Source organism: Cucurbita pepo, chromosome LG10 (assembly GCF_002806865.2).
Source record: "Cucurbita pepo subsp. pepo cultivar mu-cu-16 chromosome LG10, ASM280686v2, whole genome shotgun sequence".
NCBI classification, from domain to species: Eukaryota; Viridiplantae; Streptophyta; class Magnoliopsida; order Cucurbitales; family Cucurbitaceae; genus Cucurbita; species Cucurbita pepo.
Genome location: NC_036647.1, coordinates 3,499,469 through 3,510,359, shown reverse-complemented (window position 1 = coordinate 3,510,359; position 10,891 = coordinate 3,499,469). Strand labels below are relative to the sequence as shown.

Below are 10,891 nucleotides of genomic sequence, written 5' to 3'. Positions count from 1 at the left end.
GGAAGAGGAACAAAATATTTATTATAAACGTCTGAAAATCTCTTCCTAACAGACATGTTTTAGAGGTGTGAGGCTTATAATAATACATAATGAGTCTGTTATATGACGTGAGGGAGTGTTACTTTGTGGAATAGCAAGCTTTGCGATCGGGATTAGGGGGGGAAAAAGAAAAGGTGTGTGGGTGGTGGTTTGCCATGGAATACTCCAATAAGTGTGAAGAAAGGTAAGAAGGTAGATTCAATAATGGTTGAAGGATGGGGAGAATAATATGAATGGACATGAAAGGTGAGGCTTTCTTTGAATGGGCTTCAATACTTTCACATCCACCATTATAATATATGCTTTCTATCTATGAAAATCTATTGCCACCTCATCCTTTATTAATCTCACTCTCATCCACTATCTTAATAATAATGTCTCACCTTCAACATATATATATATATATTATTGAATTAATACCATTTATCTAACTATAAATAATTTTTTTTGGGATTTAAATAATTGCTTTTAAAAATGGTATGTTGAGTGACGTGAAAATTAAAATGGTTGTTAATTTGAATTATTTTGAAAAGTAATTAATGTGAATTAAAAGTTTAAAAAATAACTTAGAAAACAATTTGGAAAAGATATTCCATTAAATTCTTATTCTAAAAAACAATCCCACTACTACGACAAATTATAAAACTTTAATTTATCAAATTGTACCATTTATTATTAATCAAATATAAAGCATAAGGCTGAGGTGACAAATATACATTTTTACAACATAAGGCTGAGGTACCTCAGCCAATTTATATCTAAATGATGAGAAATTAAATAATTGATTTATTTAAAATTTAATGACGGGAAGGGAATTAAATTTTAATTTAAAACACTTAAAAAAAAAAAAAAAAAAAAAAAAAAAAAAAAAAAAAAAAAAAAAAACATTAGGGAACACCGACATCGTCCTCGGAGTACATGGAAATTGCCAAAGTTACGAAACGACAAGTGGGATCTGTCCGAAATTGGAAACCTATTTTATTAAAAAAGAAAAAAGAAAAAAAAAGTCTATTATTTTAAATACTTTTAGTATTATTTTTATCTGAAATGAAAAGGCAAAGTCGTCGTTCCTCCACTCTGCTGAATCAGAGATAGAATCCCTCATTTTCCCATTTTCTCTTCCTCTTCGCCTCTTAACAAATCTCTTCTCTCTTATTTTTTCCAGACAACGCCCCGTTTTACACCCATCACAATTGGGTACCCTCCAATTTGATATTTGTGGTTGTCCTCCTCCTCCTCGTCCTCCGCCGCCGCCGCCGCCGCCGCCCGCCGGGTTCCATCACCGTCGTGGGGGATGGTGTTTGTTTAATCATTGCGGTTTATTGGGTAATGTGGGATTTTGGTCAGAGTCCCCTCTGAGCTGGTTGGTGGATGGGAAAATTAAAGTTACTTGACTGGTAGAGATGGAGATTTAGGTAGAGATTGAGAGAGAACGAAACCAAAAAAAGAAAACCCTAGGACAACAAAAATTGCTGTCCCCCTCTTTCTCAAAACATTTGAAACAGATAAATGCTCTGAATCTTCTTCTTTACGCCTCTCGATTTTAATATCCTTTTTTGTTTTTTTGCTGTACTCATGCCGGCCGATTTAGAGAATTCCTCGTCGGCTTCCGGCGAACCCACTGAATCCTCCCCCGGAAACGTCGCTGCGACTCCCAAACCCGCCGCTAAGAAAAAACGAAATCTCCCCGGAATGCCAGGTACCATATTGTTTTCTATCATTGGTTATATTAGTTTACTTGTGTTTTTTTGAGTGTTGAATTGGAACTTTTGTTCTGCGTAGATCCGGATGCGGAAGTGATTGCTCTGTCCCCGAAGACCCTTTTGGCCACAAATCGATTTGTTTGCGAGATTTGTAACAAGGGGTTTCAGAGGGATCAGAATCTGCAGCTTCACCGGCGAGGGCACAATCTTCCATGGAAGCTCCGGCAGAGGACAAGTAAGGAGGTGAAGAAGAAGGTCTATGTTTGCCCTGAGAGTTCTTGTGTTCATCACGATCCCTCTAGAGCTCTGGGTGATCTGACTGGGATTAAGAAGCACTTTTGCAGAAAGCACGGCGAGAAGAAGTGGAAATGCGACAAGTGTTCGAAGAAATACGCCGTTCAGTCTGATTGGAAAGCCCATTCCAAAATTTGTGGAACTAGAGAGTATAAATGCGATTGTGGTACTCTGTTTTCCAGGTTCCTAATTCCTCCATTTTCCTTTGCTTATGTAAATTGTATTCTCATTTGGGGATTTTGAGGGTTTCTTTTTGCTTTTTCTTCTCCCTTTGAAGAAGGGACAGCTTCATTACACATAGAGCTTTCTGTGATGCATTGGCAGAGGAAAATGCGAAAGCTCAGCCTCAGTCGTTGGTGGACAAACCGGTTTCTGATTCTCAGAAAGCGGTGGGGTCTAGTCCGAAGCCATCTCCGCCGCCGGAACCGTCACCTCCGCCGTCAACTTGTGTTCTGTCTCCTGTCTTGCCGATTCAGAGTCAAGGTAAATAAAATCAACAACTACTCTGCCTCCTCAGGTAGCTTTGTCGTGTTTTGTATTTTGTCCCAATGAAATGAACAGAACAAATTTATGTGAAGCCTTGGATTGTAGTTGTTTTTTTTTGTCTGTTGTTGTTTCTTTGGTTCTCCATCTGGGGATGGGAGAGTGATTTGAGAGGGAGCCATTAAAAGTGAACTTTTCTGGAATAGTTACTGTCAACACTATGAGATTCACAACTTTATAGTTAAAAACATGATGATTCTGCCTTTTTCTTTTAAAGAATTTCCCCCAAATGTTCCTTTTCCCTTTCTTTCCCTTTGTTTAACTTGTTTTTCTCCTTGCATTTATCGACGATCGACCAGAGAATCGACCCGAAGAAGCACCGGTGGCTACGACGGGCATGAGTGGTAGCTGCAGCAGTAGCAGCAGCAAGAGCTCGAGCAGCAACAACAGTTCGAGTAGCCAGTTTGCTAGCTTGTTTGCTTCCACAACTACATCAATGAGCCTGCAACCTCCTCGACCCCCGACATTTACAGACTTGATACATACTATGGCTTGTTCGGATCGCTTGACCGATTATGCACCAACGACGACTATTGAACCTATTTCCCTATGTCTTTCAACTAGCCATGGGGCATCAGTTTTTGGGGCTGCCAGCCAAGAGCTCCGGCAGTACACACCAAGTCCACAACCTGCAATGTCCGCCACTGCATTACTACAAAAGGCTGCTCAAATGGGAGCAGCAGCATCAAATGCTTCATTGCTTCGCGGGTTGGGATTGGGGTTAGTACCGTCCTCCACCACTTCAGCTGCGCCCCAAGAGAGGTTGCCATGGAATCAGCAGAGGCAAATTGAAGCAGATGGCATCTCGATCAGTGCAGGGCTCGGACTGGGACTCCCTTGTGATGGCAATTCTGGATTGAAGGAACTAATGAGGAGCAGCAACCATTCGATATTTGCTCCAAAACATACTACCCTTGATTTCCTCGGACTGGGGATGGCAGCAGCTGGTGGCAGCCCCAACAGCAGCCTGGCGGCGCTGATTGGCGGGAGTATGGGATCATACGGAGGGGGTGACAAATCCAGCAAAGACATGAACACAAACAATTAAAGGTAAGAAAAGAAAGGGAAGTCCCCATCTTTTTTGTCCGCTGGCTTTGGGCCCTTCCCTCTATTTTTCTTCACGTTCTTCTCTGTTTGCAACACTATTTTACAGATTTCTGTGTGTACATAATTAATTAATGGGTAAAGAAAGATCCTTGATTGATCTTCAAGAACGTGGGGTTCCTTCATAACAAAAATTAGCAACTTACATTTCAGTACAACGTTAAAAACACAAAATGTGGCATTTTTGTCTCTTTTTCATCTCACTGTCTCTCCCTCACATTTCTGTGCGCTTATTCATTGGAGCTAGGTTTGATGATAGGTTGATGATACCACGACGTTGAAGGCTTTGAGTTACGTTTGTTGTCTCAGAATTCTTAGTGCTGGCTCTTCTTCTTCTTCCCTGCGTCTTCTCTGTCTTTCTTCTGCCTCTCTCTCCGCCTCTCTGCGTCTCCTCCCTCTCTCTCTTCGATGTGCTTCCTCACTCTCCCTAGCTTCCTCTGCCTCTCTCTCTGCCTCCCTTTCTCCCCTCTCCGCCTCTTCCTCTTCCCTTCTCTCCCTCTCCCTTTCTTCCTCTTCCCTTTTTCTTGCCTCCTCCTCTCTGCGTCTCCTCCCTCTCTCTCTTCGACGTGTTTCCTCACTCTCCCTAGCTTCCTCTGCCTCTCTCTCTGCCTCCCTTTCTCCCCTCTCCGCCTCTTCCTCTTCCCTTCTCTCCCTCTCCCTTTCTTCCTCTTCCCTTTTTCTTGCCTCCTCCTCTCTGCGTCTCCTCCCTCTCTCTCTTCGACGTGTTTCCTCACTCTCCCTAGCTTCCTCTGCCTCTCTCTCTGCCTCCCTTTCTCCCCTCTCCGCCTCTTCCTCTTCCCTTCTCTCCCTTTCTTCCCTCTCCCGTTCTTCCTCCTCCCGTTTTCTTGCTTCCTCTTCTTCCCTCTCCCGTTCTTCATCCTCACGTTTTCTTGCTTCCTCTTCTTCCCTCTCCCGTTCTTCCTCTTCCCTTTTTCTTGCTTCCTCTTCTTCCCTCTCCCGTTCTTCCTCTTCCCTTCTCCTCCTCTCTTCCTCTCTCTTTGCTTCCTCCTCTTCTCGCTTCCTCTCCTCCTCTCTCTTTGCTTCCTCCTCTTCTCGCTTCCTCTCCTCCTCCTCCTCTCGCTTCCTCTCCTCCTCCTCCTCTCGCTTCCTCTCCTCCTCCTCTTTCCGCTTCCTCTCCTCCTCCTCTTTCCGCTTCCTCTCCTCCTCCTCTTGTCTCTCTCTCTCAGCTTCCTCCTCCATTTTCCTCACTTCCTCTTCAGCACAAGAAGTACACTCCAATATGACTGACTCAACTCTAGCTCCCAACAACCGATCAATCGTTGTCACATTCACATCAAACGACCACGCCAACACTTCCCTGTCCACAGTTTGCAACACCGAGCTACGTCCAGCCAAGAACTGTGGCAGGTTATTCCTGTTCGTCGTGCTAAATCCCACAAAAACAAACGACCCATTGTTGAACGACATCTGCGCCATTGGATGGAACCTTGGCACCACGAACACATCACCTTTACCTACTACAAAACTCCATTTCTTGCATATTGAACTGTTCGTCATGCTCGAACACCCCACCCGAACCACCCCTGCCTCCTCCGACGTCACAATCCCAATCTCCCACGCCCTTGGATTCCAATGCGGACCCATCATTGAGCCCTGCAAGTGAATTCCGTTGTTCGTCATCTTTAAACATAATCATATCAAGAATTAGTGATTTAAACCTTAAAGTTATAGAAATAACTAACCGCTGTGAGGTTGACTACGAAGAAGCCAATGTTGGAGCCCTTCAACTGATGGGAGACTTTCTTAGTTACAGTCAAACTCCATCCATTACAGTTTTCAAAATCTGGGTCTGCTTCAAAAACGTTGTACAACCCTTTCTTCTTCTTCTTCTTCTTCTTATTGAAATCCATACCACTCCCGCCTCCCCCTATGAAAGATTTCAAGAACCGAGCTTCTAATTCCAACGACATCAACAATGACGACCTCGGCTTCTTGCTCAAAGTGGTCGCAGCGTGGACAATCAGCGGCGGCCTCTTCGCGTCCATTATTTCCTCTATTACTTCCTCCGGGACCTTTTGACACATTCGTCACAACAGTTCATAAAATCCCAAATTACCCATATGAAAAAACCATCCCCTTTTGAAGATTTTTAAAAACAACTTGAAACTTAGACGAATTCATACCATGAAAGCTTTACAGAGGACTTCTTTGTCGAATCCACGAACTAGATCGGTGACACGGGAGTACGCTCCGATGGCCGGCTCCTTAAAAAACATGCAACAAGTTTAACTCAGAATCATAGAAACCAGCCAATTTACAGAGTATAAATTGGATTTAAACGTACAAATGGGTCCTCATCTGTGCTGGAAAACAGAGCATACATCCGAAGCTTTTCACGTTCAGTCTCTAAGCTGCTATGAATGTAAAAAATGGCGCCTGGTTGAAGCCTGAAAATATCTCCCCGCCGTAAATCCACCTCCCTCAAATCATCATCATCAAACCAATTCAATCTCCCACTTCCTACAATAATCACAAACATTCATACCATTCAAAATTTCATATATTCGTCGTTTTTTCTCTCAAGAAACAGAGCATACCAGTGTGCATGTACAACACCATGTCAGCATGAAGAAGAACAGGAAGAAACAGGGAGTTGGGTTCCATTGTAATGAACTGAAGATGGTAAGGTCCGAATTGAGAGGCATCGTATAAATCAACGGCGGAGATCTCGCCGTACTCTGTTTTGAGAAGTGATTTTCTCTCATTGGCTCTCTTCACCACAGGACAGGCCGCTTCCCACCATTTATCATCTGCATTCGAAGGTAGAGAAACGAAAAGGAAGAAGACAGTGAACAGAAAAGAAAGTGAAAATGGCGATCCTGAAATTACAGTGGATTTCTTCATAGTTGCAAAGGCTGAGCTGAAACATTGAATGTCGGAGAAAATTGTTTTATAACAGAACCGAGGAAGAAAGGAAGTGAGGCTACGTGGCGCTTGAAAGAGACACGTGACATGGAAATTGGACGCGTGGAAGCTGACAGAGTCCAAGCTGTTGGGTTCTTGAGGCTCCAATATAGGTGCAGTTGTTTAATAATATTAGTAAATAAATAAATAAATAAATAATAGTATTAGTAATATAAATTTGCTTGCCGTATTAAATTTTTTTACCTACGATTCTGTTTCTAATATATATATATATATATAAAGATATTAGATCGATTTTCTCCGAAATTTTATTAATTTTATATCTTACGTTCCTTTTATAATTCATTAAATAAATCCATAATTTATAATGGAATTTAATATTTTTTATTTATATTATTGAGATTGTAACTCATCTAAATTTAAAGTATAATAGGATGAAATTAGAGTAAAATTTTTAAAAATTATTAATAAATTTTTAAACAATTTAATTAATTTATGTGATATAAAATTTAAATTTCATGTAATTAAAATCTTAATATTTTAATTTTATAGGTAGTAAATATGTGTATTTTTAATAATAATTAATTACAGTTTAATGGTTCGTTGAATCCAGGACACCGAGCTCTTAAATTTGCCGGAACAAATCGACGGTGCAAGATAATTATATATATATATATATATATATATATGGAAGGAGCTGTTTGTCGGAATCGAAGCCGAAAACTTGGACAAAAAGTTACATTCCAAATCCTCTGCACAAAATTCAGCAAACCGCCTCCACTCTACCTTTTCCGTTTTCCCATCTTTTGAAGACTTTTATTTTTCTCTTGAGAAAATCCAAACTCGTCGTCTTCACAGATTCACAGAACTCTATCTCTCTTTCTCTCTGTAAACAGTTCCTCTTAATCTTGTTCACAAGTTTGTTTTGAATCAACGGACAGTGAAGCAGCTGTTCTAGCGGTCTTCACTGGCTCAATCCAGTTCCAGACAGTAGAAAGTAGCCGTCGGTCGATTGTTCTATCTATCTCCGGTGATTGTTTTTCCGGTGGCTGCGTTTATCGAACCCCTTTTAGGTGGGTTTCAAAAGGGGCTCCGTGTTTTGTAATTGCTGTGTTTTTTGGGTAATGTGGGATTTTGGTCAGATACCTCTTGAAGATATTTGACTCGTAGAGAGAGAGAGAGTGATAGATGGAGATTGGGGGAGAAACCCTAGAGAGAGTGAATTAAACTATTGTCACCCACAAAAGGATTCCTCGATTTAAAGTTGAAATACTTTCGGGTTTTTTCCTCTTTTGTCTCGATTTTCGAATTGTTCTTCGGATTTGGGAAATTTTACTGCTCCGAAGTCATGCCGGCCGATGAAAAGGATTCGTCCATGGCTTCCGGGAAGGCTAGTGTTTCTTCTCCGGGAGCGAAATCTGCCACTAAGAAAAAGCGAAATCTACCCGGAATGCCAGGTAGTTTGATTATCCAATTGCCCTTTTGAGTTTTTTTGAATTTTTTCGAGAATTCAAATTGATTGAACTTGATTTTCTCTCGCAGATCCGGAAGCGGAAGTAATTGCTCTGTCTCCGAAGACCCTTTTTGCCACAAATCGTTTTGTTTGCGAGATTTGTAACAAGGGGTTTCAGAGGGATCAGAATCTGCAGCTTCACCGGCGAGGTCATAATCTTCCATGGAAGCTCCGGCAGAGGACAAGTAAGGAGGTGAAGAAGAAGGTCTATGTTTGCCCTGAGAGTTCTTGTGTTCATCATGATCCCTCCAGAGCTCTGGGTGATCTGACTGGGATTAAGAAGCACTTTTGCAGAAAGCACGGTGAGAAGAAGTGGAAATGCGATAAGTGTTCGAAGAAATACGCTGTTCAGTCTGATTGGAAAGCTCATTCCAAAATTTGTGGAACCAGAGAGTATAAATGCGATTGTGGAACTTTGTTTTCCTGGTAGATTTAAAATCTTGTTCAGTTCGTCATGGATTTTGTTGAATTTTTTGGGGTTTTGAATTGGGTTTTGGTTTTTCTTTTGCAGGAGGGATAGCTTCATTAGACATAGAGCTTTCTGTGATGCATTGGCGAAGGAAAGTTCAAAAGCTCAGCCTATGCCGGTGGACAAACCGGATTTGCACTCCGACCCCGATGGCGATTCTCAGTCAGCGGCGGTCAAACCAAGTCTAGAGCCTTCTCCTCCACCTCCACCTCCACCGCCTCCGCCATCATCACCGCCGGTTTCATCTCCTCCACAGTCAACTGGTGAGCTAATAACTGCATTACCTGTGCCTAGTCAAGGTAAAGTCAACCTCTTGGCCTTATTCACTTTGTCGTGTGGTCGTTCGTCTTTATGGAACAACAAAATCAATACCAAAACTCTGTTGCTTGTTGTTTGTTTTTGTCTGTTATTGTTCTTTGTTTCCATCTGAAATCCTAACAGTTAGGCGGATGATCGATCTACAATGGAACTTTTTGTGGAATGGCTATCTGTAAACTATTAGACTCTCAGCTTTTGTTGAAGTGATCCCCAAGTGATTAGAAAAGCTAAAAGGAAATGATTGATTGTTCCTCTTTTTTGTTTTGTTTTTAAGAATTCCCAGATGTTGATCTCTGTGTGCCTATGTGAACCTTTTTAATCCTGTTTCTGTTGGTAAGGTTCTTATTTTTCGTAACAGAGCCGTCGGAGAATCCCTCGCAATGTACTGAAGAAGCACCCGGTACACCTGGCCTGAGTCGGAGCAGCAGCAGCAGCAACAAGAGCGCGAGCAGCAATAGCAGCTCGAGAAGCAGTGGATTTGCTGGCTTATTTGCTTCGTCGATGACATCAAGGAGCCTTCAACCTCCAAGACCTCCTGGTTTTACAGACCTAATGCAAGCCATGGCTTGTTCAGATCGCTCATCAGACTATGCATCATCTTCAACCATTGAACCTACTTCTCTGTGTCTTGCAATGAATCAAGGGCCATCGATCTTCCGAACGGCCAGCCAAGACCTCCGGCAGTATGCACCGACGCCACAGCCTGCAATGTCCGCCACAGCATTACTCCAAAAAGCGGCTCAAATAGGTGCAACGGCATCAAATGCCTCGTTGCTTCGTGGTTTGGGTTTAGTATCATCTTCTTCCTCTTTAGCTGCCCAGCAAGAGAACTTGCCATGGAACCACCAGAGCCATGGTCAACCTGATGGCATCTCGATCGCTGCAGGGCTCGGACTCGGACTTCCCTGTGATGGAAACTCAGGATTGAAGGAACTAATGATGGGAAACCATGCCATGTTTCCCCCAAAACATACCACCCTGGATTTCCTTGGATTGGGAATGGCAGCTGATGGAAGCCCCAACAGTGGCCTCGCTGCGCTAATTACATCAGTCGGCAGCGGTGTAGACGTCGGGGTAACAACGTTATCATACGACGGCAGCGGTGTAGACGTCGGGGTAACAACGTTATCATACAGCGGCAGCGGTGACATATCGGAGAAGAAAACCGAAACAGAATAAGAGAAGCTCTCTTTTGCTCTTTTGAAATGTAAAATTGCGAAAACCCCACAGAATCTCTTCCCTTTTTGTCTTTCAGGTTACTAAACATTTGGTTTTGTGAACTCTTGCTGTCGGCTAGCGGCTTTAGAAACAGAAGCGACATGGAAGGAAGCCATGACTGTACTTATTGTAAGATCAGTGGATCAACCAGTAAATTAAACTTAAAACACATTGTAATCTAGTGTTGTGGTCGGTTTGAAGTGTGAAAGTGACAAAACTAGAACATCATCATTAAATTATAAATTACATTGTAATGGTTATAATTTGTCTGGTTCCCGACATTTGTTTGCAATATCTTGCAAGAAAAAGAAAAAAAGGACAAATATTTATGTCTCTTCAAATTTGGTCTCCGGAGGAATCACATGGTGTTTTAACTGGTTTGTCTCTTTTTCCACCTCAATTTCTTTATTTTGAGGAATAAATTTCATTTTTTTTTTTTTTTTTTTGTCTTTCCTCAAATCTTTGATTTAACTTACAGTACACTTCTCTTGTTTAATGAACTGAAGTCATTACTGACCTACTTAAAATTGTCTACGCACGTGAGACATGTATAAGAAAGCCTTTTTTAGGGATCAAGTCATGAATTTTCCACGGGAAATATGTGGGGTTCGAGTTACTCTCGAGAATTTTCTTCCATCTGCCGCCTCATTTATCTAATGAAAAAAAATATTTTTGTACTCTCTCTTCTATTCCGAGTATTTCATAACATATTATCATTTAGACAAGATTATTTCTCGAGATGATTTTACTTCGTAGTTATTTTATAATCGAGAGCACGAAAGAAAAATATAATACATGATTACT

At 41.8% G+C, this 10,891-nt stretch overlaps 3 protein-coding genes across 4 annotated transcripts; 2 read left to right on the top strand and 1 right to left on the bottom strand.

Annotated features, from left to right (window-relative positions):
• Window positions 1-1,100: 1,100 nt before the first annotated feature.
• On the top strand, window positions 1,101-3,790 carry LOC111804456 (protein indeterminate-domain 2-like). Its single transcript, XM_023689262.1, has 4 exons — window positions 1,101-1,738; window positions 1,822-2,218; window positions 2,314-2,519; window positions 2,879-3,790. Exons 1-4 carry the CDS (start codon window positions 1,615-1,617, stop codon window positions 3,625-3,627), a joined length of 1,476 nt encoding a protein of 491 aa, XP_023545030.1. The 5' UTR covers window positions 1,101-1,614; the 3' UTR covers window positions 3,628-3,790.
• On the bottom strand, window positions 3,780-6,556 carry LOC111804454 (vicilin-like seed storage protein At2g18540). Its single transcript, XM_023689261.1, has 5 exons — window positions 6,242-6,556; window positions 5,989-6,164; window positions 5,828-5,908; window positions 5,387-5,716; window positions 3,780-5,297 (listed from the first exon to the last, which is right to left on the bottom strand). The coding sequence occupies exons 1-5, from the start codon at window positions 6,546-6,548 to the stop codon at window positions 3,975-3,977; spliced, it is 2,217 nt and encodes a 738-aa protein (XP_023545029.1). The 5' UTR covers window positions 6,549-6,556; the 3' UTR covers window positions 3,780-3,974.
• Window positions 6,557-7,280: 724 nt separating this feature from the next.
• LOC111804256 (protein indeterminate-domain 2-like) lies at window positions 7,281-10,352 on the top strand. 2 transcript variants are annotated; one of them, XM_023688992.1, is made up of 4 exons: window positions 7,281-8,026; window positions 8,112-8,508; window positions 8,594-8,814; window positions 9,228-10,352. In XM_023688992.1, exons 1-4 carry the CDS (start codon window positions 7,918-7,920, stop codon window positions 10,046-10,048), a joined length of 1,548 nt encoding a protein of 515 aa, XP_023544760.1. In that variant the 5' UTR covers window positions 7,281-7,917; the 3' UTR covers window positions 10,049-10,352. The 2 variants fall into 2 exon arrangements, with proteins under 2 accessions (XP_023544760.1, XP_023544759.1); XM_023688991.1 differs by having other exon boundaries at window positions 8,594-8,850.
• Window positions 10,353-10,891: the final 539 nt, after the last annotated feature.

Coding starts and splice junctions, on each gene's coding strand:
- LOC111804256 (XM_023688991.1), top strand. CDS start 7,918: ATGCCGGCCGATGAAAAGGATTCGTCCATGGCTTCCGGGAAGGCTAGT. Junction 8,027..8,111: donor AAATCTACCCGGAATGCCAG/GTAGTTTGATTA, acceptor TTTCTCTCGCAG/ATCCGGAAGCGGAAGTAATT. Junction 8,509..8,593: donor TGTGGAACTTTGTTTTCCTG/GTAGATTTAAAA, acceptor TTTCTTTTGCAG/GAGGGATAGCTTCATTAGAC.
- LOC111804454 (XM_023689261.1), bottom strand. CDS start 6,548: ATGAAGAAATCCACTGTAATTTCAGGATCGCCATTTTCACTTTCTTTT. Junction 5,717..5,827: donor TCCTCTGTAAAGCTTTCATG/GTATGAATTCGT, acceptor ATGTGTCAAAAG/GTCCCGGAGGAAGTAATAGA. Junction 5,298..5,386: donor TCGTAGTCAACCTCACAGCG/GTTAGTTATTTC, acceptor ATTCACTTGCAG/GGCTCAATGATGGGTCCGCA.
- LOC111804456 (XM_023689262.1), top strand. CDS start 1,615: ATGCCGGCCGATTTAGAGAATTCCTCGTCGGCTTCCGGCGAACCCACT. Junction 2,219..2,313: donor TGTGGTACTCTGTTTTCCAG/GTTCCTAATTCC, acceptor CTCCCTTTGAAG/AAGGGACAGCTTCATTACAC. Junction 2,520..2,878: donor CTTGCCGATTCAGAGTCAAG/GTAAATAAAATC, acceptor ACGATCGACCAG/AGAATCGACCCGAAGAAGCA.